Source organism: Malurus melanocephalus, unplaced genomic scaffold (assembly GCF_030028575.1).
Source record: "Malurus melanocephalus ecotype Western Australia unplaced genomic scaffold, MMel_1.1 scaffold_18, whole genome shotgun sequence".
NCBI lineage: Eukaryota > Metazoa > Chordata > Aves > Passeriformes > Maluridae > Malurus > Malurus melanocephalus.
The window spans coordinates 2105293-2131441 of NW_026623250.1; the positions used below are offsets into that span (position 1 = coordinate 2105293).

Here is a 26149-nt window from a genome sequence, read left to right on the forward strand (position 1 = left end):
AGTCAAATGAACCTAGAACGACACTAAACTTACATTTTGGCAAGGTACTTGAAAAGTACTTCAAATAAGCAAAAATTAGAACTTTGTTGGGATTAAGGTATATCACCTGCAGATTGCATTACTTTCCTCCCACATTGAAAGCTTTGCTTTTAATTTGATAACACCTTCTCTGCACACATGGATAGAAGTTCATGAAGATTTCCTTTTTCTCACCTTCTTCCTAAGACAACTGGAAAAGTTTGCAAATGGCAAGACTTCTTAAAAAGGCTGGGAGTGCTACCACCTTAGAAACCTGATTTTTAAAATACAGCATCATAGTTGCTAATATCTGACGCAGGCAAAAGTGAGCAACCACAGAAAAGCAAAAGGAACATTACTTTCTCCTCCAAAGTATTCTGTAGCAAGACAGTCACTATGTAATGTAATCATTCCATTAAAAAAAAACTTTTAAAAAATCTAGTTGAAAATTGACGTGAAGTTTAACCAGCTCTCGTAAAGCCAACAATAAATAGTTTTCCAATAGTTTCCAAAGCAGACACTTGCAGTGGTTAAAACTGTCTTATTTGGAGGACTGACAGCTGATTTACCATAAACATGAAATACATACCCACTCTGGGAACACGAACTCTCCTATGTTCTACATGGCCTCCACAGTTTATGGCACTTTGACAAGGAAGCAGGGGTGTCATACACAGAGAACTCTGCAACAGTGGCCCATTGTCCAGTGCCATAACCTTGCACCTAAATGCTCTCAGGAAAGCCCTGTAGAAAAGCATTTGGACAACAGCAAGAGTGGAAAAAAGRTACATTACAGGTTTTACCACCGAGGAGAAGGAAACAGAATCACAGTACTTCCATCAGCTGATGGATCCCTAGAGAAAAATTGTCATATTAACCCAGTAAAGTCCCAGAAAAATTAAAATGTGAATGGAAATGTCAGTTTATCCCCCAGGGCAAAACCTGATTCAYTTCTAGAATACTATAAGCATTGTTTAGGTAATGGCATCTATAATAACATTGCATCACTCCCAATATAAACAAGGTCTATATTTCAAAAGAAACGTAGTTAATATCTGGCCTCTTATAAAACATTTCTCACAGAAATTTGTGTGCATGTTTCCAGAAATGTTTATGTAGCAGACCTTAACACATTAGCAAAACTGTAAGAATAATCACGTTACTCAGTCATCTCCAGTATTGCTATTTATGATACCCTTGAAAGCCTCATGTGGAGTGATGCCACACAAATTAATGCATAATCAAGCACATATTATCATTTTTCTCTTATTCTACACATTAAGTGTAATTTTCAAATATTTTCCATCAATGAGATAACCAACAAAAAGAATTTAGAAAGTAGGCTATGTACACAATTATGAGTTCCATAAAGCTTGATGTAAAGGGAAAAAGATAATCACTAAACAATTTTTAGGTATCTGCCATCAAATACTAGTCTTCCATGCTCATAAATATTTATAACTGCATTCCTCGTCACTATTAAAAATAGCACAAGTTTCATAGTAATTCTTTCACTTATTCAAAGATCAGCTCAAACAGCTTTCTGCTATTTGCATATTTTCCCTTGACAGAGGGGAAGCCCCTGACTAACCAACTATCAACAACTAAAAACTGTTTCACAGTTGTTTCCTCAGACATTGCATCTCCTCTTCACAAACATCCCTCCCTGGAGGGCATGAGTCTTAAAGAACTTAGCAGTCAGCAATGCAGAAAGAGAKGTTAAAGACACTCTAAATTTAATTTATCCTGTAATGTCTATCACAAATAGCAGTTTCAGAATACTGYCCTAGTAGAAATTACGGAAAGGAGAGCACTGAAAATGGAAAACAGGAGTGTGGACTTCCTTGTACGGATTCATTCAAGACTTTCTACACCTTGGGAAGAACAAAAGAGGCAAGCATAGGAGATCCACCTTCTTTTCTGAAGGCAAACAGTGGAAGTCCTGTCTATGATACAGGGTAGTAGCGATCAGACTGATCCAATATCATATCCTATATATTSATCAGGCAAGTTGTCTTCTAACAATTTTTTTTCAATTTTATTTTCTTTACTACCTATGAAACATCTATTAGGTATACTATCTAAACATTTATTAATAGGACACTGAACAAACTACCAATTACCTTCCTTTTRGTCCATTATTTTGTTGTTTGTCAAATGCAGACATACTATTTGTTATGTCTTTATCATACTGTAAAAATATAAAAATATTCCAACGAGTATTAATTCTAGTGTCCTTGTGAAATACATTTTGCATTCTGTCTTCCATTTCATAACAAGTTGCAGGTTTGTTTTCTCTACACAGAATTAAATACAGTGTTTCACTCCTCATTCATCTTCAGCCATTTTTTTACTCATCACATTTAAATAAGTCTTCAGATGCATCCAATAACATCTTTTCTTTTGAGTTGACTCTAAGTCACTTTCTATATTTTTGGCCAACTTCCTTATGCTGTATCTTTTCCTAATCAGCAATGACCATAAATTTTTTTTGATAGCTCAATCTTCATTCTAGAACCCTCTTTTCTCCCCCGTTTAGTTGAGGCAGTTGAAGTAAGTTCATCTAGTCCAACCAGATAAAAAAGGCAGACATATATACTTACAGGTTTAAATCCAGAACCAACACATTCTTGAACCTTACTGCATAGAAATTGCTCAGGATGTCACAGAAACACCTCACAGTCTCTGCATCCCCACTCGATCACTTACAAAATGCATCAGAACCCYGTCATGCCAATGCCAGTTCAAGAGTCTTGAAGAGCTTCAAGAGTTCAAGAGCCATTTATTCATGCAGAGTAYCTACTCATGCCTAGAAATTAACTCCTACAAACTGTTTCGATTGTGCTAGCCATTGTGAGGACTTCTATTAAATATGACTTCARGATAACATAATAATTTTAAAATACTAACACTTCAAAAGTATTAAATAGTGACAATATGATTTAACCTACTGTGTGAACTTTAATTACAGTAACATAAGATAAAAGTTTCGGTCTGCTGACAGCTCTTCAAAAATAAATCTGGATGCCTTTTGAACAGACTCAAAACAAAGCAATACTAAGCGAATTACAAACTTCTATCTAAGAACACAAAATTTTCTAAATTCACAGAAATATTGCCTTCACCCTCTGCTGGCTCTTTCAGCACAACAGGAGGCAAATGACAGAACATGCCTTGGGAAACAACCCTGAGAAAAAGGGGCGTGCGCAGCTATTCAGAGATACACCAGCTGCAGATGAGCCGGGTAGTCAAAAGGAGTAAAAYGTTATTGCTACTTGTGAATTGTTACTAAAATCACACACAGTGGCTGCTATACTTTTCACAGCTTGAGGGTATGAGGGAGAGGTAGGTAAAAAATCTAGTGAATACTGCATACATATCATAATTTGTGTGGCCACTGCAGGGCCACAGAAGTGACAGAAAAAGAATGTCATAATTTGAAATAGGTCAGTTTTAAATATAAAATCACTTCTTTTTTAATCAAAAATGTAATTTGGTACATTTTTGATTAAAAAAGAAGTGATTTTATATTTAAAACTGACCTATTTAGTATACTTAGTATAAATAAAATTACTACTTAGTATAAATAAAATTTTAAGAGTACAAAACACACAGATTATGCAGTCAGTTTTACATATAATAATGTGCTTCAGAGATTAAACATTCTTCTACACAACTGAATATATGGAATTTCYCATTGCTTGTTAATTGGACCAATATTTAAAATACAATTCAAATTAAACTGAAATTGAACTGCCTTCTAAGAGGTGCACCATCCCAAAAACAATCAGTGSAGTAGAAATTAAGCTGACATTATCATATCACATTACACATTTATGCAATACTTAAACTAAATATTAAAGAAAAACAGACATTCATGCACTGTGAGTTAATTTGGGGGGTGGGGGGGGGAAACCCCCTTCCATAGCCTGAGACAGGTAGACTCCAGTACATATGGGTCTGCATCAATCAAGATAAATTTATTTTGTCACCTTCACTGAATGGAAGAATTCCATGAATATCCACAAACTAATTTCAAAATTTTMCTTTACCTGACATAAAGTATAAGAATTATAGCATGAGTGGGTCGCATTGTTGCTAAGGATGGCCATTACTATCCATATTTATCTACAGTACCCTTCTTAGACATCAACTTTAAACACCTTGGATAAAGGTTATCTTTCCAATGACCAAGCAGGTATGAGAGATGTAAGACACTGCTGCGGCTCWTAAGCATAACAAAAATCTGAAAACAAACTTAAAGAATACAGATGGGAGAAATTGTGCTGCAACATTCAGAAAGACAAAATAAAAGTAGAGATGGCTCTTGTTCTTTGCCCAGCAGTACAGCAAATTTGGAAGCAGTCCTACAGCAGGTATTTTCCCACTGTAACATCAAAAAATTGAAATAARTGTAAATAAATACATTTTGCCAGCAGCAATTGAAATTCATTATTCTTCTAATCTAATTCTTTTTATTCTAGTTTGAGAAAAAGGTGCCTCTTTTCCAGTTTTTTTTTTTGTTTGATAGAATATGGAAGATAGACAACAGGCCTCTACAGATACTGCAATTGCAGTAAGGAGGAAGTGAAATATTTGAGATTTCCTAACATGCTTTGTTTGTTATTTTTTAAACACATAAASGGAGAAAGATAGAGTAAAGGAGGCTGCCAGAAAAATGACAAGGAAGCATCACTGTTACTGCACTACATTAAGCAATGTCAGTGTATGAGTAAAGATGCCTATAATCAACTTAGTAGCCTTGTGCTGGTTTTGGCTGGAATAGAAGTAATTTTCTTCACAGTGGCTGGTAYATGGCTGTGTTTGGGATTTGTGCTGATCATAGGGTTGATAATACAGAGATGTTTTTGTTATTGCTGAGCAGGGTGTACACAGAGGCAAGGCCTTTTCTGCTTCTCTACACCAGTTCTGGTGTACTGCCACACTGGCCAGGAGACCAGGGGTACCTGGGAGGCTGGGAGGAGACAGCCAGGACAGGTGACCCCARCTAACCAGACCACATGACATCATGCTCAGTAAACAAAGAGAGGGCAAAAAGAAGCAGGRGGAACATTTGGAGTGAAGGCATTTATCTTTCTCAATAACCATTATGCTGCTCTCTTGTGGATGATTGATTTTCTTGTATACATGGCTTTTGCTTTCCCTATTAAACTGACTTTACCTCAACCCCCAAGTTTTCCAGCTTTTAACCTTCCAGTTCTTACCCTGATCCCACYGGTGGGGGAATGAGCAAGCAGCTGCATGTGGCTTGGTGGCTGACTGGGTTAAACCAYTAAAAACAAGGTGGGAAACTCAAGAAAGCGCATCTGTACTTTCCTACAGTTCTTCATGGTACAGTCCATGAACAATTGCAGTAAGATTTTCATAGCCGTAGGCCCTAAGGGTGAAAACTTGGATCATCTTTTAGATTGGACAGCCAGAACAACAGAATCATAGAGATCTACATTTTCTGTTGAGTAGAACAACATGAGTGTTTGTCCTTYGTCTGTCTCTCCCCCAAAACCACACTGGTTGTGATAAGGTGACTCYCTCTCATAGCTAACTAAACAATACCTGCAGCTAATCAGTCACACAGTAAAATTCAATGCAGTCTTCAATGCTGACTTTTTGGGTAATGAGATAGTAATTCATATTAAAAGCTCTCATATCTTATATACTTCAATAACTTACAAATGCATCTTACTACAAGATAATTTGGTGACTAGCCTTCATGCAAAAGGCTACTGTACAAGTTCAGAGATGCAGCCATAATTTGTAAAAAGCAGACAGTAAGAGAGAGTGCCAGGCTGTCACTCARGAGGTAGGTCAGGATGTATAACTGGCTGAAGCCCTCTTTTTTAGATGCAATTGTAAATGGCTCCAAGGTGCTTGAGTAACACCCGCTTATTTCTTTACTTCAACTGCCTGCTAACCAGCTACCTCAAATTAGTAAAGCAAATCTAATATACAACAACTTGTGACTGACAGAACGAGCATCTTTCTTGTTGGTTTACTGGTACATTGAAACTATTTTGGTAGGCTGGTATGATTATGCATTCAAGGCCTCTAACTCTGATTTGGATGAGCCACCTTTCTTTTACTGAGGAGAAGATGTGAACAACCAAAGACATGGAAGAATCAGGCTTATGGATTGCACTGAACTGTCTTGATACACAGAAGCAACAGAGCAGGAAAAATCAGTTAACCAATTAATTACTCCAGAAATTAATTACTTACACCTCTTTCCRAATACCTACATTCTGTTTCATAGGATAGAGCTAGTTGCATTTGGGAACACCGTGCCTGTTGCAAACGTCTAAAAATTAATACAATCTGCAAGTGAATGTGTCTTCGTTATTATTCCCCGCTCTCAGAGGAGAGTCCTGCTCTGGAATGGACAAAGAACTCCTAAGAAGCATTACCCTACCATTRTACAGGCTGTGCACAGATTAAACAGTCCTTTCAGTAGGGATTCCACTGGCAGAAAGTTTCTATAAAGCTTGTTAAAGTAMTCAATTTTATAACCTTCTCTGCTGGTGACAGGGTTAAATGGCTCCTTCCAGAACTGAAAAACTGTTTAATACACCTGCCAAAATCCTGTGATCATAGCAACAAATCATATTGTACTTCCTATTTCAGCAAATACTACCACTTCTTTCTCATAATATTGTAATTTAACACAATACAAAAACCAGAATCTCATCAGTAATCCTATAGGAGCACCAAGGAGTAAGCTACATAAGGAGCATGTGTTCCCCTGGTAGTCTTCCAGGTTCCTCCACTCAGAGTCACCAATCTCCTACTTCACTTTTAGCTCAAAGGTTCCACCCTCTTTCTTTGTCCTACCTTCATAACTCATGGGACATGTTCAACTTACTCAGCTGAAATAAAGTAGCACAGCAACAGTCTCATGAATGCTACTGTCAGCTTGAAGGAGAAAAGGTGAAGAATGAATGAGATCTCTCCTTTTCATCAATGACAAACTCATGTTAATCAACAGGGTCAACCTCATTTMACCTTCATGTTCACAAGAGATTCTGGCTCCAGTTTTTGGACATTTTCCCYAGCTATTACATATCTGGGTCAGACACAAATCCAGAACTGTCCATTTTCCAGCTCTGGCTCAGAAGCTGCTTACATAGCATGTCTTTTCAATCTGAGATGATGAAAATGTCACAGAACCAGCTGATTTCATAAACAACCAAGCAAGTTTTGGGACATTATACTGAACAAAGGTCAATGCTTATGGATACAGCATTCTTGGTTCTCAAATCAGGAATAGATTAAGAAAACTTTTTTCCTTAGAAATTAGAAAATATCCACATAGAAATATCACACGCATTGTAGTAGCATGGAAAAATGTCTCARTTTCCATCTGAAGTAACTGTTACAGAGATACAAACTATTACATTGAGTAATAAAAAATAATCCCAAACAGAAGATAATAATCACAACTTATTTCTAAAACGACTCTTTTGTTTATTTTATAAAACATGACATTATAACAATAGGTTTAACTTARATTATCGTTTTACACAAGAGTGGCAAAGTTCTATTGCCATTACAAATAGGAACTAAGAAAAACAATACCAGTACTTGCAAATTTCCCCAGACAGGTAAAAATAYAGCCTTTGATTCTTTAGAATTACTAGAATTGCCTGGATTAGTAGATCAACTAGCATTTCAAACTAGAGGAGTCACAGAAAATAGCCAACCTGGACTGTTCTCATCCCTGGATGCTTTTTAGCTCCTTTACATAGCTTTTGCCATGAGCCAGACCAAGTAATTTCTCTTGCTGAAAGAAAAAAGCAGAAGGCTGCACAAACACTTGTAGCGAGTRTTAGAAGGCAGACATGAGCAGGCAGAGGGAGGAAAAGGACCACTCTGYTTTTTTTGGCAGAAATACTAGATTCTACCAACTCTCAGATCAGAGATTTACTATATCACACAAATAAATATGGATGATAATTTTACTATAGCCAAGCAGTTTTGCAGAAAATGGAACCATTAGCCATTTAATTTTTGGCAGTTTTAGAGTCCAGTGTTTCTATCATATTGCCTAGATCAAGTGTTTACATTTTGTGTTTATATATTGGTTTAAACACCAAAACACACCAAATGCATTAAATTAGCCACTTAAATACAGAACTCTCTCAGTAGGTATTTTGCAAAAATGGCAAAAAGAAAAGTGAAATTCTGGAAGACAATAGATATTCAGTCATTGAATTTGAAAGAATAAGTTTAATCTCATTTCCTATGGAAAAACATTCAAAGCCTGAATTTTGAAAACCTGATGTAGTAAAAGAGAAGGCATAAAGATGATTCTGACTATAATCAAGACATCATTTATTAACTAACATTTCCTGACTGACTCAAAATAGGAAAACCTACATTACAACTGCTTATGAAAATTGTACCACTATTTCTGAAACATCCATAAATTCACAATTAGAGGCTGTTGATACCAGTTCAAACTTTTTGAAAAGTTTCTGGAGAAACAGTTCACCTTAAGCTTAGAATAACCTTTAGTTGTTTCAATATTGTGATGATTACACTAACCAGCACTGTAACTAATACACACAGAAAAGCCATCACTTCTGAAGTAYAAGTATTTAAGATCTGATGGCTAAACATCAACTCTAGCACTTCTCAGGCACATTTAAACAGCATTTGCAGTCTCCTGGTAATAACCAGCTCTGAGGCTTCTCTCCTGCTTCTCTCAGGCTCTGCCTGAACCCTTCACAACTCTCACACAGCAAGAAGCTATTGTGCATGAAGCAGGCTTATCTGGTTTTTAGTTTCTTTCAACACAAAATGAGGGCTTGTTGAYAGGGGAGCAGGGAAAGCTGCTAGATACAAACATTAAGCTAATACTAAACTTGCTATGCCTGGCCACATGCTGGTCTGAAAAAGTAGTAGCAAGGACCACTTGGAGTGAGAGTGCAGGACCATCAAGGAGACAACATCTACTATCCTTCACTGCAAAGTCTTTTAAAATTGCCCATGGTTTTGTGGGTCTTTTTCCTCCCCACACGTAATTGCTACTGTTAGCAACTGTTTTTCTTTACAAATTAAATCTTTTTTGGTCATGGGAGCAGCCAGTGTTCCCTTAGTAACCTGTTACTGGATGCATCTGCTGCAGTTAACTGCCAACAGTCCAGCTGAAAAACACAGATTTTGCCATTTTGAGTGCCTGGGAACTTTATTTCCCCTTTCCTCAACTCCTAATCAGTCAGTCTGCATTACAGGAGCAGCAGCAGAAGCAGCCAGCGGTCTTCTCTTAGTATCAATTTATTGTGATGAAGACACTGAATTAAGATGAGACTTTGAATTCTTCTCTTATGCACTGTACATTCAGAGAAACAATATCAATATTCAGCTCACTTAAGTTTAACAATGCAGCAGTAAATTTACTTATCAACTTCCATACTTAAYCTTTATATGAATCAAACATGAACTATACTCCTGGACAAATTCTGCCTGATTCAGGCAGAACCTTCACCTTGACTGCTGTGGTACGAAAGAGCTCAATTAACTTCTCTGAATTTCTTCATTACACAGGATATCTTCCTGTTACAACTGTTAAATTGAAGTATTCTAGACCATAATAATGAGTCACTGCTATACCTTAATATACTAGCCAGGTTCTGGTAGTGGAGGGAGTGGCTACAGTGAGCTTCTCTTCCCTGAGAAACTGCAAGAAGCTTCCCCATGTCTGACAGAGGCAATGCCAGAYGGCTCCAGGACAGACCCACCACTGGCCAAGGCCAAGTCCATCAGCAACAGTGGTGGCACCACTGGTTTAATGCACTTACGAAGTGAAAGAAAGTTATTGCACAGATGAAATTGCAGCCAGAGTGAGAATATGTGAGAGCTAAAACTCTGCAGGCACCAGAAGAAAGCAAAGAATGAGGGTGAGAAGGTGCTCCAGGAGCCAAAACAGAGATTCCCCTGTAGTACAAACTTATTTGGCTTTTAAGGGTCTTTTGTGGTCATTTCAGAACACCCCATTCCTCAAAATTCCCTTCTATGGTCTTGGATCTTCTGATGAATCTTTTTTCCTTGAGAGGATCTCAAATATGTGATCAGGTCATGATGCACTTCTCTTATCATTCTTTACTCCAGCACTCTATCTCTGTTCTCAAAACTAAGACAACAACTAGTACATATTAATCACTAATATAAATTAACAATGAAGCATTARCTGTCACAAGACTTGCTAGTCACAACAGGCAGTTAGCACAAGGCCACATTGACCTCTGGCATTTGTACTAAGCACTTTATGGTACAAAATAAGCATTAACCACGATTATAGGGGTCATACATTACTGTGCTAAAGTTAAAAGGATTTTCCAACATCTTCCTCCACTGCTTTTCTTGAAGAAATGTAACTTATTCAATAATGTTAGGTTCTGCATACGGCCATGTATCTTCCCCTTCTATCTTCCTGTTCAGTTTTCTGGACTAACTTCTCTTTATCCTGGAATCTGCTACCCCACTTACAGACACAAAGTATCAATCAGTACATGAGCTTCATAATTCCAAAGCTTGCGACATTTGCAGTTCCTACAGCCCTGACCAATGCCTAGAGAAGTCAGCCAGAATCCATCCTTTCTTTGACATCTTCCAGATTTCATACTGCAGTTCCTGCTGACGGTGTCTCCAGATCATGCAGATGAAAGAGACTAGTCAAATCAGTCCYTCACATAAAGGATGACATACATCGTACTTCACACACACGTCCATAAACAAGGGAAATTTACAAGATCTCGCCTCCTAACTTCATGATTTCTACACCCTCAACCTGTCACACTCATCTCGATGTTTGTCCTTTCTGTGCAACCTCAGTACCCAGAGCCTGAGAAGGAAACAGATTCTTCCCTCTCCAGCAAATCAGTTCTTGTATCTGCAAATCTGAACTTTAAACAATAAAGCCTCGGATGACAGAAACTTTATTTGGTATTTTAAAGATATATAAAGAACAAAATAAACTTATTGCAAAAAGCAGAAGCCAGACTTCATTATTTACTGTTTCCTCTATTCTACCGGAGATCCTGAAAGTTACAGTTGCCTCACAGGGTAGCACATCAACCTTATTCAGCTCCTTTTAATCTCTTCTACTACAGTTTCTCAACTGCACTCTTTTGTTAAGCTCTTTGTGTTCTTTGTCATTTTATTTTATCTTCTTTTTTAAATGACATTGTAGCCCCACCACTTTTCATTTAAATGCTTAATTTTATTTATAGTCTAATTTTACAATAACAAACAATTCCTAAAAATGACACACCCAATTGGATAGCAGCAAAAAATGGACACTGAAAATTTTTACATCAGATCCACACGTGACAAAGCACACACGTATTGTGTGACAAATCACAAATATTTATAATCTTATTTACCCAAATTCATGTAAATAATGCCCTGAAATTAATTATACAGACATATTAGAAAAAGTTCTCCCTGCACCTGCTACTGACATATCTGTAAAATCTGTAAAACCTTCTGTAAAATCTGTTCTTTCATTTCCCAACACAATTTCAAACCTAGAACTTTACACAGAGTAGGTGATTTGTTCTGTTTATGCACATTAATGCTAGATTTTTTTTTCCTTCTTTGGAACCAGAAAAGGTGAATGCTCCATGTATTACAGAGTATCAAAACTAAAAGGCATGGAATTTAGTCATAAAGAAGGCAGGATGATGCGCCAACAATCATGATTGATAAAATGATCATGTTTGCATCACACTCAGCCCTGTTACTCTCTGCAGGTGTCAGGTGTTCCACATGATTAAAAAACTGTGGTAAGATTTTTCCATCTATTAAAAACACCTATGCTTCTAACACTACACCATTTTTTCTCTATACACTGAAGAAAGCTATTAGCACAAGGAAATGTTAATTTTTTTTTTTACTATCTGAATCAAAGAGACCTAAAAAAGAAATACCCATGCAAACCATTACTTCCTCACACACCTCTACTGAAAGAAACAGCTTTTCAAGCCAAACATCCAATAATTAACTTTAAAATGTACAGGACATGAATGTTAATACTAGTAGGCAGAATTCAACAAGATCAGCATCTATTTAATACCAATAAACAAACTGAAGATCAAACCTGGCTGCAGCAACGGCCAGATAATATGCAAGTTACTGTCTGTCCATATGACTACTTAATGCTATTCCTGGTTTTTCAAGCCAGAGAGATTAACATACCATACCTCTTGCCAGTTTGGTTCTGGCAGCTAAAAGAAAAGCACAGGGAACAGATTATCACGAGTGCCCTCATGCGGCACATACAGGATAACCAGGGGATCAGGCCTAGCCAGCATGAATTCAGGAGCAGGTCCTGCTTGACCAATCTCATTTCCTTTTATGATCTGGTGAGCTGATTATTGGGTGRGGGAAAGGCTGTGGATGTTGCCTACTCACACTTCAGTAAAGCCTTCAGTAGAGTCTCCAATGGCAATGTCCTGGATGCACTAGCAGCCTATGGCTAGGACAGGTGCACTCATCTTGGTAAAAACTGTCTGGACAGCTAAGYCCAGAGAGTGGTGGTGAATGGAATTACATCCTCCACGATGGGATTCCCCAAGGCTCAGTCATGTTCAGTATCTTTATTGATGACTGCAATGAGGGGATTAAAYGTACTATCAGYAAGTCAGCAGATGACACCATGCTGGGTAGCAGCTTTATCTGCTGGAGGGCTCTGGACAGGCTGGATCCATGGGCTGAGCCCAGTGGGGTGAGATTCAACAAGGGCCAGGGCCGGGTCCTGCCCTGGGGTCMAAACAACCCCAGGCAGTGCCACAGGCTGGGGCAGAGTGGCTGGAAAGCTGCCCACAGGAAAAGGACCTGGGGGTGCTGTGACAGCAGCTGAACATGAGCCAGGGTGTGCCCAGGTGGCCAAGAAGGCCAATGGCATCCTGGCCTGGATCAGCAATGGTGTGGCCAGCAGGAGCAGGGCAGGGATTGTCCCCCTGTCCTGGGCAYTGCTGAGGCCACACCTCGAGGGCTGTGTCCAGTTCTGAGCCCCTCCCTGCAGGAAGGAACTGAGGGGCTGCAGCGAGTCCAGAGAAGGGCAACGGAGCTGGGGAAGGGTCTGGAGCACAAATCGTGTGAGGAGCAGCTGAGGGAGCTGGGGGTGTTCAGCCTGGAGAAAAGGAGGCTCAGAGTGACCTCATGGCTCCTCTACAGCTGCCTGGAAGGAGGCTGTGGACAGGTGGGGGTTGGTCTCTTCTCCCAGGCAAGTAGTGACAGGATGAGAGAAAATGGCCTAAAGCTGTACCAGGAGAGGTTCCTGCTGGACATCAGGAAGAATTTCTTCNGGCAACGGAGCTGGGGAAGGGTCTGGAGCACAAATCCTGTGAGGAGCAGCTGAGGGAGCTGGGGGTGTTCAGCCTGGAGAAAAGGAGGCTCAGAGTGACCTCATTGCTCTGTAGAGCTGCCTGAGAGGAGGCTGTGGCCAGCTGGGGGTTGGTCTCTTCTCCCAGGCAGCCCATGACTGGACAAGAGGAAATGGCCTAAAGCTGCAGCAGGKGAGGTTCAGGTTGGACATCAGGAAGAATTTCTTCACAGAAAGGGCTGTTAAACAGTGAAATGGGCTGCCCRTGGAGGTGGTGTAGTCRCCATCCCTGGAACTGGATGTGGCACTTAGTGCTACAGTTTAGCTGACATGGTAGTGTTGGYCAAAGGTTATACTAAATGAACTCTGAAGTCTTTTTCATACTTTATTAGTCTATATCACTGCAAACAAACATGGATTTTTCAAACAGTAATGYTTTTTTAATTGCAATGAGCTCTTTAAAGGGTAACTGCTTTGCTATGCAATGTATCACCCAGGCTGAAAAGCTGTTTTGTGATTTCAGAATTACTGTCCTAGAAATTAGCAGTCCGCAGTGCAAGTTTTGTTTCTGTGTAAACATACATACACATAATTATTTTAGAACTATGTTTCTTCMTTCTATAACCTCTCCAGAAAGGAATACTAAGTGAGCTGTCAGGATGCTGTTCTTGAAACAACGTTGCCACCACCTGGACAAACCTCTAACTGCCTGGTATTGTTGGTGTGAGAGTCTGTATCTGGGGAAAAAAAAAACCCTCACATTTTATCCAGACTAATTTTCATAACCAAGATAATTAAATCTTCTAGAATTTTGTTTTCTATTAATGAACAGGAATAGAAATTAATTATTTCTATTGATTTCTATATTCAAATTCTGTGTTTTATTAGTTAGTACCTTAATATTAGACATGTAAAACTAAAATTTATTAGCTTTCCACTAACACTGAAAAATTAGCTTGCAAAACTATTTTTTATGTTCAGTAATATTACATACAATTATMTGCAATTCTTGATGATCAGCTTACAAATACCTTAGAAAATCAGAATCAGTTTCCGTTTCTTCCTCAGAGTCAAAAAAACCCCGTTTAACTTTTTTCTCTCAAGATATGCTTTGGAGATTTATTGCTCCTTCCACCCTCTCCTATTCATCATAAAGCTTTACAGGAAAGTTTCAGTCTAGTCTTCAATAAAAAAAACTGTAATCTCTTGATGAAATAGGCCTCTCGATGATGAGCCATTGTTCTTGTAACAATTTGCATATGCTGGTACTTTACAGTGCTCATTTTAATTTAATCATTATAACAGATAAGACTATAAATGAAGATATTGAAAAGGTTTAAATATAAGCTGCTCAATTATCAGCTTTTTGAAAAAGAAGTTATATACCAGACTTTAAGCATTTAGGGCCTCTTCCTGTATTTGTAAAATAAATTGGTCTTCATAAACCATTTTCGATGGAAAATGGAATCAGCTATCTACAGGAAAATATACTTGGCTGTAATAAATGCATGAAATTGCATGAGGAATTTGTTTTTCAATTAGAAGTATTGGAACACTCTAAGTACCACTCTATGTTCTACTGCAAGAACAATTAATCATGCACCAAAGTTATGGCAATGCCCTGGCAGTATGCTATATAATAAGAAAAATAAATTACTTATATTGATAAACYTAGTCTGTTTAGTGAAATACTTGTCCAAGATACCAAAATGAGCCATCAGTCACTATTAATCAATCATCTATTTCCCATCTTTTATCACAACCAACTGAAGAGACATCTCAAGAGTTAATGAGTTATGCTGGTTGCTCCTCTCSTATCAGCTTGGTGTAGCTGTACTATTTTATCACTGTCATCACTTTAGGACAATCTTGCACCACTTACAGAATGTCATTAAGTACAGAACCATCTTTATATTCAAATAAGCCTATCTTACTATGTTGTTGAAGGTCTGACCTGACTTTGAAACTGATAGTTTTTCTCTATTTGAAAAGTTCTTGATGATAAACATTAGACAATGTACCTTGTCTCAGGTATCATGTCTTCAGGAAATTAACTATTCTAATTTTGAATTCTYCCATATTCCTGTTGACAGTACAATCACTTTCTTAGGATCTTTTCCCACTATATTGGCACTCAATTTTTTTCATTACACTTCTTTGATTTCTAGCCATTACTTTCTTTACTGAATCTAATGACTTCTTATTCTTACAGTCAAGGGACTTTAAACATTCACTTTCTCTCTTTCAAGAGTAATACAGCAACCAGACTGAAACAACATTATTTAACATCTTTTTTTCCCTTCCTCTCCAAAATGCCAATCCTTTCTGTATTCACCCAGGAGAATTAAAACACTCTTGCAAACTCGTATCTTTTTGCTATTACTCATTAGGACACTGTGAATGAAGGCAAGACATATGTCAAAATCAGCACTTGCACATCACTGACACTTCTTTAATCTCCACAATGATTCCCTACATCACAACAAAACTTGTTCAAGTTGCTGGCTCTTCTAAGAACCTAATCATTCAGTCAAAATCAGGAATGCAAGGTAAATTTCCTATGATGACAAAGAGGTAAAGGTGGTCTCAGGGTGCAGTTGCTATATCTTGAGTTCAACCTGGACATCCAAGAGCTTAGGGTCTTGGTGAGACTACATCTACTGTAGTAAMTTGAATTAAAGCAAGCGTAGTTCTGTAGTTAATCCTGTGTTGCTTTTATTTACTATGTGTTGATTTAGATCTCAAAGCAGTTTTTGGGTGTATAACTTGCTTTTCTTAACAAGAAATCCTCATTTATAAAGCACTTCAAAAAATAAYAGCATATTAGGTGCCATGGTAATGTGAAAGCTATACCTGCAGCATATATTTCAGACACTTAATCCTGGAAAACAGACTAATATGAAGTAAACTCTCTGAATCACTGATGGTGGAAGTGTAAGGAAATTCAACATGAACCAGTTAAAACTCAACATTAAACACTTGCATACATTGCCCTACTCCTATTACTCCCTTCTACAGGGAAGGCCTCTCATTCCAAGAGTTTCCAGGACCGTGGATTAAGTGCAAAAGAGCACAGTTCACAACTGACAAAAAAGACACATGAATTCTTTGCATCACAAACTCCATTATTTCTRTTCCAAACCCCTGCCAAAACCAACACAGGCCAAAAGAAAGGTATCAGGTGACTTTTGATTGAAGCAGAAGGTGGCATAGATACTACCTATGCTATCTGCTCTCACCTCAAACTTAAGGTGGGATCTCTGTGCTGGTCTGAAACAAAGCCCAGACTGTTCTGATAGACCTAGGCTGTCTAAGTCAAGAGAGATAAAGCAAGACCTATCTGCTTTGCACTCTCTTTATGCAATATTTGATCCAGTACAACAGAATCAAGCACATCAGGCCTGGTACTGTGCTATTCAGTCCTCCCAAAATCCATAGGGCAGACAGCAAAGCACAGTGCAGGCATASTGCAAAGACCTTGCAGTGAAACCTGCACACAACAGCTCACTGGTTTCCTCTACAACTCATTTTTTTTCCAGAGTTGTTCCCATCCTGCACTGATCTCTATATGGCTAGCAACCAGGTGAGCTATGAATTATATATGCTACAGATCTTCCTAATGTTCAACAAATWATGTTGAACTTTTAAGTTCAACTTAAAAAGAGAGTATTGCTTCCTCAGAACTTTTAAATTCCTGGCTTCTTTTAAAAAAATGACCATCAGAAATTTTCTGTGTACATTTTAACTTCTATAGACCTCAATTCATTTCTACTACCTTTGCCATCCATCTCTTTAGACTTCTTCACAAAGTTTTTAAAGCCCACAAATGACAAGTGTGACCAGCACAGAACACTGTTTAAAAACATTGTGAGAGACAGTTACCACCACCCAAGGCAGTGGGTGCAACGATCTGTAATCGCTTCCCTAGTCTCAGMATTAATTTTGTCCTCAGCCATAAGCCGGAGGCAGAACTGGCATACTCTCCTGCTCTGGAATAGACAAAACCTATCTTTTCTATATTGACACGGCAAGGATGGCAATCCACAGAAGTAAAGACAAATTACAGTGGAAATGAGTCACCAGTAGCTGGGGAAATTCAATAAACATAGAATCTCCTACATCCAAGTACAGCAAAGGTCAGGGAAAACTGTATCTTAAGACAATAATGAACACTCACAAGGAAGTTAATTTTGTAAGAGAAGTGGATGGTAAGTTTGTCAGCTGAAAAAGAAAATGGGCATCAAAATTAAGATGTCACAGAAATGAAATTTGCAATAGCAAAATACTTTGAAAGAAGCTGTACTAGAGAAACAGTTGTGTAGATCCATGTTCTTGGAACCTTCTAACCTGTAACCCTAATATATTATATGCTTTCCTGATAAATATGTATGTCTTGATCCCAGCTGGTTCCCTAGCTGAATTGTATGACAGTTTGACAGTGACCTGTGGTGAGAGGCTCACAACTACTGCTCACTTTCTCTCACAGAGTTTGACCTGCAAATGTAATAAAAATACTTYATTGTTCTTATCCAAATGCCTCATAAAAAAGTGCAGTAGTTCTACCTTCAACAGGCAGACAGCAGATTCCCTTGTATCTGACAGAGCAGCATTTCAGACTATTCAAGAATCATTGCTAATCTGCTACACACCTACACAGCAAATTCATAGTCCATATTCTTAAATTTTGCACACAAAAAGGTCAAAAAAACATTGATGTATTGTCCAAACAGAAAAAAAAATACAAACAATTTCATATCAGTTTTCACTCACTACCTTGTGAATATACTTGTGAATATACTTGTGAAATTACTTGTTCCTCTATTTTTTCCAGCACGCATACCAGTTACCATGACTCATGGAGGGTTTAGTTTTGATTTTGTAGTCACTAAAAACTTATTATTTAGCTCAGTTAATTTATTGCTATGCTTCCTGGTCTTCATCCTCATTGGGGTAATTTGTACTCTTCCTTTAACTGCTAGAAGAGGTACAGCTATGAGTTGTCCTATGTAAGTTTTCACTAATTTATTTTAAGATGTTCACAGGGTATTTCCTATCATCTGTTTTCTGATTTTTTTGAAGCCTGACAGTGTTTACATTCTACTTATTTATGTCTCTCCTTAATGACTGTTAAAACCCACATCTCATGGTCAAGCAGCTGTCCAGTACTATAGAACACAAAACAAATCAATGGTATATAAAACAACATCTGAACAGYTTAATTTAAAAAAATCACCAACATTTTCTGGTTAGTGGAAGTCATCCTTACTTCTTTTAGACTTCTGGCATTCTGCTGATGCTGTGGGATCAAGGTTTTTTTAAGATCATCTAAAGCACAGTGACAAATATACAAAAATACACAGATTTTTCACASTTATTTTCATAAAATCATAGCAGTAGTATTTTCCATATGAAAATAGGAGAGGTTCCCTCTCCTATGGAACCTCCTGTTCTCTACTTAAATAAAAAAAACAATAAGGAAAAATTACTGACTGTGAATGATCACATGGAAGATGTGAGCTTATTTTTCAATATGTCAAATTTCAGTTTGTATAGCTGAAGKATAAAAGGCCTTCTCTTAATTTGATGCCAAAGATGGAAGAGAAGAACGGAAGTGTGAATTAAACATTAGCCCTTTGCCAGGTTTCTTATTCTGCTTTTTAATACACTCTTTTTCCAGATTATATTGACTGGATCAAACCAGAGAAATTAAAAAGCTTAATGATAAACTAGTAGAAAAACACAGGTAAGTATGGTTAAGAATTATTAGACACTTCATAAAAGTTCTAGTTTTTCATTTTCTTTCAAGATATCTTGCAGAACCTCATGCTATATAACAGCTTGTCCTCTTCATTCCCCACTCCGTGTCATTTCTAGCTTGCAATTTATTCTTCATCAGTCATTTTATTATATTATTAAAGTTTTCTGCAGGAAGGAGAAAACTATTTTCAACATCAAATAAGTAACTGAAAAATTATCAGTAGTGAGGAAGAAAACAGAGGAAAGAGAAGATCTCTCCCTTTTGGTGGCAGTAAAACTGTGTCAGTGCAAGCTGGTTCTGTAGAATTTTCAATATATCAAGAGAAAGAAAGTTAAATWAGCAGAAGAGAAGAATGAGAGCGAAACTGAACTGATGGTTCAGAAAACCTGCATTGTGTCACCTGTATCATTAAAACAGACTTTACGTGAAAGAGCCTTAAGATTCACATCAGTGCTGCTCTCAGGGACTTCAGGCAGAGCTGCAACTGCAGATCATTTTAGAGCCAGCCCTCCCGCCTAAAGCAACATCAGAGCAACTTCAGCTCTAGAATGCAATAATTCTCAGTATTCTTAGAGTACATCTGAAGAAAAATTGGGAGACACAAAGGCTACCACAATGTAGTCTTAGATCTATTTCAATTCATTGCTGATTTTAAGAGCCTGTGCTCCTGTAGAGTTCAATGGCTGTTTCACCTCGCTGTCCTTCTACTGGCACTATAACTACAATTCCAAATACAGAGATAAACCTTAAAGTTGTAGCAGTGGGCTTTCATGGTGAAAGGGATTTCAGCATGAATTCAAATACCAAGAAAAAAATTACCAGTATTTCTCACAGAAGTAGTTTTTGACTGGTGAATAGGGACTGACACTTCAGCAATCACAGAGAACTCTAACTTTCACTGTTCCTTGTTGCTAAAAGACAAAACCTTTTGTACACTCCTCAAAGTCACCATGAATCCCAGCGTGAGAAGATCAAAAGTTGAAAGCCARATGAAGAAAACCTGGAAGAATATTAACTACAGCAGCATATTAACCCTGAGGAAAAACACGATGACAAAAGGGCGTTCACAATTTCTTCCCAGATACTCATTTGACACATGCTTTAAGTCACTGACAGGAAGTTGCACAGCAAAACAGGTCCGGGGAACTGTTCTGAAGGCAAAACATCCAAAGCAGACATGTTTCTAAAGAGAAGGTGTACTAATTATGTAAATGTGTGGTCTCAGACTTTCTGCTTCTCCTTGTGCTCTGAAAAATACCAAGTCAGAAACCTCCACAGCCTCAGCATGCTCTAGCTGATGCAGTCATATGAAAGATGTGGAGTATAGCAAGCAGATAATCAGACCTCGAGAAGGAGAGGAAAGAGGACTGTAAAACATTATACAGCAGGGGCACCTGGTCATCTTCAGGGAACCTCCCTTCCATGAATTATACATAGTGCAGCCTACATAGGGCAGCCACAGAGAATAAGGGCATCCTGACTCCTGGAACACAGGCACAAACCTAGAAAAGCATTTATCTACAGGAGTGGGATAAACGTACAAGTAAGAATTATTTCCACAGAATGACAATCAGTTAGGTTGGAAAAAAACCTGAGATAATCATGTGCAATAATCAAACACTACCATGTCAACTAAACCATAGCACTAAGTGCCATGTCCAGTTGTTTTGTGACCAGTTTCCAGCATGGTGACCACACCACTCTCCTGGGCAGGCCATTCCAATATTTATCAACCCTTTCCGGGAAGAAATTCTTCCTGATTTCCAACCTGACTCTCCCCTGGYGCAGCTTGAGGCCATTTCCTCTTATGGTGTCATTGGCTCAATGAGGCTGAGGCCGACCCCTGGCTACAGCCTTCCAGGCAGTTGTGGAGAGCCTTAAGGTCTCTCCTGGGCCTCCTTTTCTTCAGTCTAAACACCCGCAGTTCCTTCAGSTGCTCCTCACAAGACTSGTGCTCCAGATTCTTCATCAGTTTCATTGCCCTTCTCAGAACCCTAGCCCTTGCAGAAGCACTCCGAATTACCCAGAAGAGCAAATAATTGCTGCCTACCTAGTATAGTCTGCGCTCTGAAACTCTCCTTTGGCTTTAGGGTTTTTCTGGCATTAGGGCATTAGCTAAATGAGAAACCCGCACATGTTTCCCAGTGCACGGTAAGGGCCCGCGCTCGACTCCCTCGGCACCACCRCTTCTTTTCACCGATCAGCCGCCGTCCAGCCACCCCGCCAGCTGCGGACAGCGGCGCCCGGCTCAGGGGCCATGCAGGARCGCAGGACGCGGCTCGCCGGCCCGGTGCGTACCTGCGCGGCTCTCGTGCTTGGGCACCCGGTAGTACTTGTTGCCAAACTGGTCGGTGCCCACCAGCTCCTTGGTGGGCCCCATGAGCCGCAGCCGCAAAGCGCGGAGCGCCTGCCAAGCACGGCTCATTTTGGGATGGCGCCGCTCACAGAGAGCGGACAGCGGGCATGGGGACACGGGGACACGGTGACACGGGGACACGGATCCCACACGCCGCGTCCCGCTCCCGTCCCTGCTGAGGGCTCCAGCGCCGCCCTGCCCGGCCCGATCCCGCCTATGGGCGCCGGGCGCGCCAGCAACACCGCTGCCCATTGGCGCGGGCCGGCCCCCCTCCAGCCAATCGCGCCCGCGCCCGCGCCAAGATGGCGGCGCGGCGCGGAGCGGGCCGGGCGCTCCCGCCATGTTGGGGCTCATGGCCGCTCGCCAGGCCGGGCTGGATGACCCCGCGCGGCTGCGCCGGGCCGAGCGCACCCGGAGGTACCGGGGCCGGGGCGGGTGTCCCTGYGCGGGGAGGCTCCAGAGGGGCACCCCCTGGCTCCGCCCTGCCGCGAAGCCTCGCCTGGCCCGACCCGCGCTGGGGCGGCCCGGGGCGGGGTGTGGGGCTGCGCTGTGCGCGGGTCCCGGGGCGGAGGAGCCGGGGAGCCGCCCCAGCTTCTCCCCGCGTCCACCGGCCTCGTCTCGGAGCCCCCCGTGGGGTTGTGGCGTGCGTGGGTCGGCTGCCCCGGTGTTTGTGTGCGGTGTGCTCAGCCCTGGGCRGAGTGCATAGCGCAGTTAGCAATGCCTCATCCCCTGCAGCTCGCTGTTACTGCCCCTGCTGTTGGCGCGGTTCCTCCGCGGGCTGTGCTGCGCTTGTGAGGGAACAGGTGTTCATAACGCTCGTGTGCCTGCATCTGCTCGTCCTTCCTTTCCCCAAGCGCGGCCTTTTGTCAGGTTGAAGGAGAATCAGATGCAGGGGTTTCATTAGTTTCCCAGCAGTTTTTGTGGAAAGTTGTGGCATAGACAGATTTGTTAACGTTCCTGCTAAAGGTTATAGTGTGATAATGTTCRTTCCATATCAGAGAATCTACTCTGCAGCTGCATTTCAAGATAAATMCAAGAACGCCTACCTCAGTTCCTTCACTCACACAACTCCATCAGGAGGATCTGTGTTGGTGATTAATGGCTTTATGTTGCTGTATGATTGTAAAATGAATATTTTAAATTGAAGTTAATTTTGATAATTGAAGAAGTCTCTTTCTGAGTGTATTTTGACAGCACACTTATGTCCTTCTGTGCCCTCTGCACTCATGTAGCATTCAGTGTTAAGAACGGTAGCACACCCGACAGACTGTAGCTTTCTCAGGCAACTGTCTGCTTAGCGTTTCCCTTCCTAAACTTTTTGATTTTGACTGAMAATCCAATGAAGACTATAGATTTTTCTAATTTATAGCTGCATTTTGAAGTCATGTTTTAAAACATTTCCACWGGAGGATTTTTGATTCCTAAAATTCCACCTGGATTTTTTTTTGCCACTTGAGCTGACGCTGTGTCTCRCAGCTTTTCAGTTACTTGCTTAATTACATTTTTGCTATTAATGGTTTGTACAGAATGGTGCTGTAGGAAGCTCTCATCATCTTGAAAGGCTTCATTTTATGTCAGGTAGTATGATTTAAAGAAGCAGAATCCCTCTWTTTTTGACTAGTAATATTCGCATATTTAAAAATACAAGATTAGAATTGCCTGTCAGAAAACGCTGTGGTAGCTTCATTATTGGAGGTTACCTAGTTTTTATTTAGTGTTGCAGAAAATGTAGCATACAAAGTTTGTTTCATTAAAGGAAATACTTTAAACTTTATRAACTAAATGAATTTGTCCACTAGGTGTCCGTAGTTCCAAGCAGGATGGAGCTTGAAAGGATGCTGTATGATGTAGCTTCAAAGAAGCTTATACTTGTTGTGATTGCAACACTTGTTAATATTTCATTTTCTCAGTRTTTGCAAATTTCATTCCAGTTTTGGTGAAATTTGTTAATTTTGGTTTTGTTTAATTTTTGTTGACTCCGAATGCAGTCTTGCTAATTATTTGATCCTGTTTTACATATTTGTTTCTCTCTTACCTTTCAAACAACAAAGTATTTTGGTCTGCCAACTTCACAAAACTTATTTCCATCCCTATGTCATGTTTTGCAAAAAAATGGCCAGAATGAGTTAAATGYACTGAAGGGGCACAGAACTGGGGTTTCAGCTGTTCAGATCTACATAGTAACATTTGATAACTATTCTTGTTGTTCGTGTCTCTTTCTTCCCATGTTTGCGGTTAGGGTTCTAAGTTTGGAACTGAATAAGGATAGAGATGTCGAAAGAATACATGGAAGCGGTATCAACACCCTCGATATTGAGCCTATTGAAGGAAGATAGTAAGTACATGCTTCAGTTGGTAAAAATGTATGTGAATAATTCACTATGTTTTGGTACTGTGTATTTGTTTTCTTGTTGATCACTCAGTTAAACTGAGYATATTGAGATTATGAGTGTTGTAATTTTTGTGTTCAAAAATTTTCAGCATGTTATCTGGTGGATCAGATGGAGTTATCGTACTTTATGATCTTGAAAACTTGAGCAGAAAACCAAGTTACACATGTAAAGCACTTTTTTCTGTTGGAAGGTAAGTACTCCAAAATTCTGTTAAAAGTACATGGTATAGTTCTTGTGTTCTGAGACTTAAAAAAGGCTGTAGAAAATCCTGCCAGAAATTTTTACAGGCTGATATGTTGTGTTATGCATTTTGACATATAAAAAAGGCAAGAAACTTTGTAAGGACTTAGATGTTAAGTAGCAGAAGCTATACGTACAGTAGCTCTGGTACAGAGCAAATCTATAGTAGTTTCAAAAATTAAAATGGAGGATATCAGTTGCACTCCTATGGAAACTAAAGTTAGGGAGTCTTATGTTCCTGCAGACACCACAAAAAGAAGTCAGACCTAACCTGACTACTCTAACCTCATACTTTCATAAAAATATATTAAAAAAAAAATTAGAAGATGGGAAAAAACCCTCAAACCTTCCTCCCACTCATAATTTCTCAACTACGACTTTTCTTGCTATTTCATGTTGAAATTTGGTGACTCTATGCCAGTAACTGAGAAAGAAGTTTCAGTACTGCTGTGAAAATATTTCATTATCCCCCATATAATGCATATATTTGAATAAATTTGCTTTTAAGCAGGAGGAAAATTGTCTRCATAACCCTGTTCATCTGTTTAATTTAGGAAAAAAATTTAATGCCAATTTTTGCAGTTGTTAGTTTGATTTCCCCTCTTTCTTCTTTTAGTAGTTATTTTAAGTTCATCAAGTATTCACTAGGTACAGAAGAAATTTATAGAGAGCATCTTAAGACCACATTTGAAGGAAGACAGATGTGTTACTGAAAGAATTGGATGTATTTTTCCAAAGAACAGGGTACTACTGTTCTGTGTGTAATCTTTATAAAGTCTCGAAGCCTTTATTGATTTGTCAGGCTTTCCCTGCAGGCAGTGTATATATTACAGACATTAAGTCTTCTAGCAAAAGCTTTTTTTYTTGTTTGTATTTGGATAGTAGGGTTATCCAGTTGGTTAGAACTTCACCTGAGACTCACAGTAAAATATGTTCTACTTTGTAAAAGGTTGTTAGCTGCATATTCCCTTATTTTTTGCCATCTACACATTATTTGAGGTCTGATAGTCAAAATCTTCATGAGTCAGATATACAAGAGCAGAACAGATTTGTAACAGTAAAATTCTTTAACAGTATCTTGGACCATAAGACTAATGATGGCTAATAGAACATGCATCACAACAAATGGGTAGGAGCAGAATCTACCTCAAGTCAGTTGTGTTAGCTAAGTGTTGATGACTGGGCTTCTTGCACAAATTAATTTGAATTGTAGTTAAGAACATGTTGTGGCTATACATCCCCAAATCTCAAAACTGAAATGAATTCTGAAACAGATGCAGCAAATTGAAGAAGCTCATGATAAGAAGAGATAGCATTAAAGCGGTCAAATCTCTTCTAAAATCATATGCTCGTTAACCTAGGTCAGTAGAAATATTCCATACTTGGAGATACTGTTCATGAGTATGATTAGTTGGTAGTTTCTTGAGTAGGTGTTAATTTGCATAGATTTTTTTTTTTWTTATTTCTTATCAGTTGAGGCATAAATCATATTAGTAAAATCAGATTTTGTGTGACACTGTTCTAAATTATAGCCTAATGATTATTATGGCTTAAATAACCTTAGCAGGTTTCTTGACTCAATGATTTATTCCTAGTATTCATGAAGCTCCGTAGTATGTTTTAAATACTTACTGTAACTATTTGGCTACAGACTATATATAGCTTCAGATATTTGGAATATTATTCAAGCAGAGTTTCTGACTTAATAAGTGGATTTATTCATAAGAAACACTTTCCTTCTGACTGGCTGGCTCCAATCGTTGAAGGATATAGTGCTGACATGCTGTGAAAGTTTGCTTGTCCTCAAAGTTTGCAGGGCAGAGCATAGTTCTAGTCTTGAGAGGAATAAGCTCCTGCTAGAGGCCGTTTAAAGCAGTTTCTGAATAGACTCCAAGCTGGGCTTGCTGATGGTCCAGTAGTTTAGAACACCAAAAGAGAGAATTTCTTGTGGTAGGCTGTGATTTATCTAGTGTTTCTCATCTAGAATCTAGGGCCATTATCACAAATAAAAAATAAATTTAAAACAAAACAAAAAACAAACA

General features: G+C 39.2%; 2 protein-coding genes across 4 annotated transcripts in view; one reads left to right on the top strand and one right to left on the bottom strand.

Moving 5' to 3' along the window:
• Nucleotides 1-21683, bottom strand: part of NDUFAF2 (NADH:ubiquinone oxidoreductase complex assembly factor 2) — a 56394-nt gene extending 34711 nt beyond the window's left edge. Inside the window, exon 1 of the mRNA XM_057389650.1 lies at nucleotides 21417-21683. Within this exon, the coding sequence (XP_057245633.1) occupies nucleotides 21417-21543 (127 nt within the window). The 5' untranslated portion in view covers nucleotides 21544-21683. The remainder of the gene's footprint in view (nucleotides 1-21416) is intronic.
• A 90-nt stretch (nucleotides 21684-21773) lies between these two features.
• Nucleotides 21774-26149, top strand: part of ERCC8 (ERCC excision repair 8, CSA ubiquitin ligase complex subunit) — a 72126-nt gene continuing 67750 nt past the window's right edge. For 2 of the 3 annotated variants that reach the window (XM_057389655.1, XM_057389654.1), the window contains exons 1-3: nucleotides 21774-21891; nucleotides 23714-23809; nucleotides 23956-24057. In XM_057389655.1, coding sequence (XP_057245638.1) covers nucleotides 21815-21891; nucleotides 23714-23809; nucleotides 23956-24057 — 275 coding nt within the window. In that variant the 5' untranslated portion in view covers nucleotides 21774-21814. Of the gene's footprint in view, nucleotides 21892-23713; nucleotides 23810-23955; nucleotides 24058-26149 lie in introns of those variants that run through there. The other variant, XM_057389656.1, reaches the window with a different exon arrangement.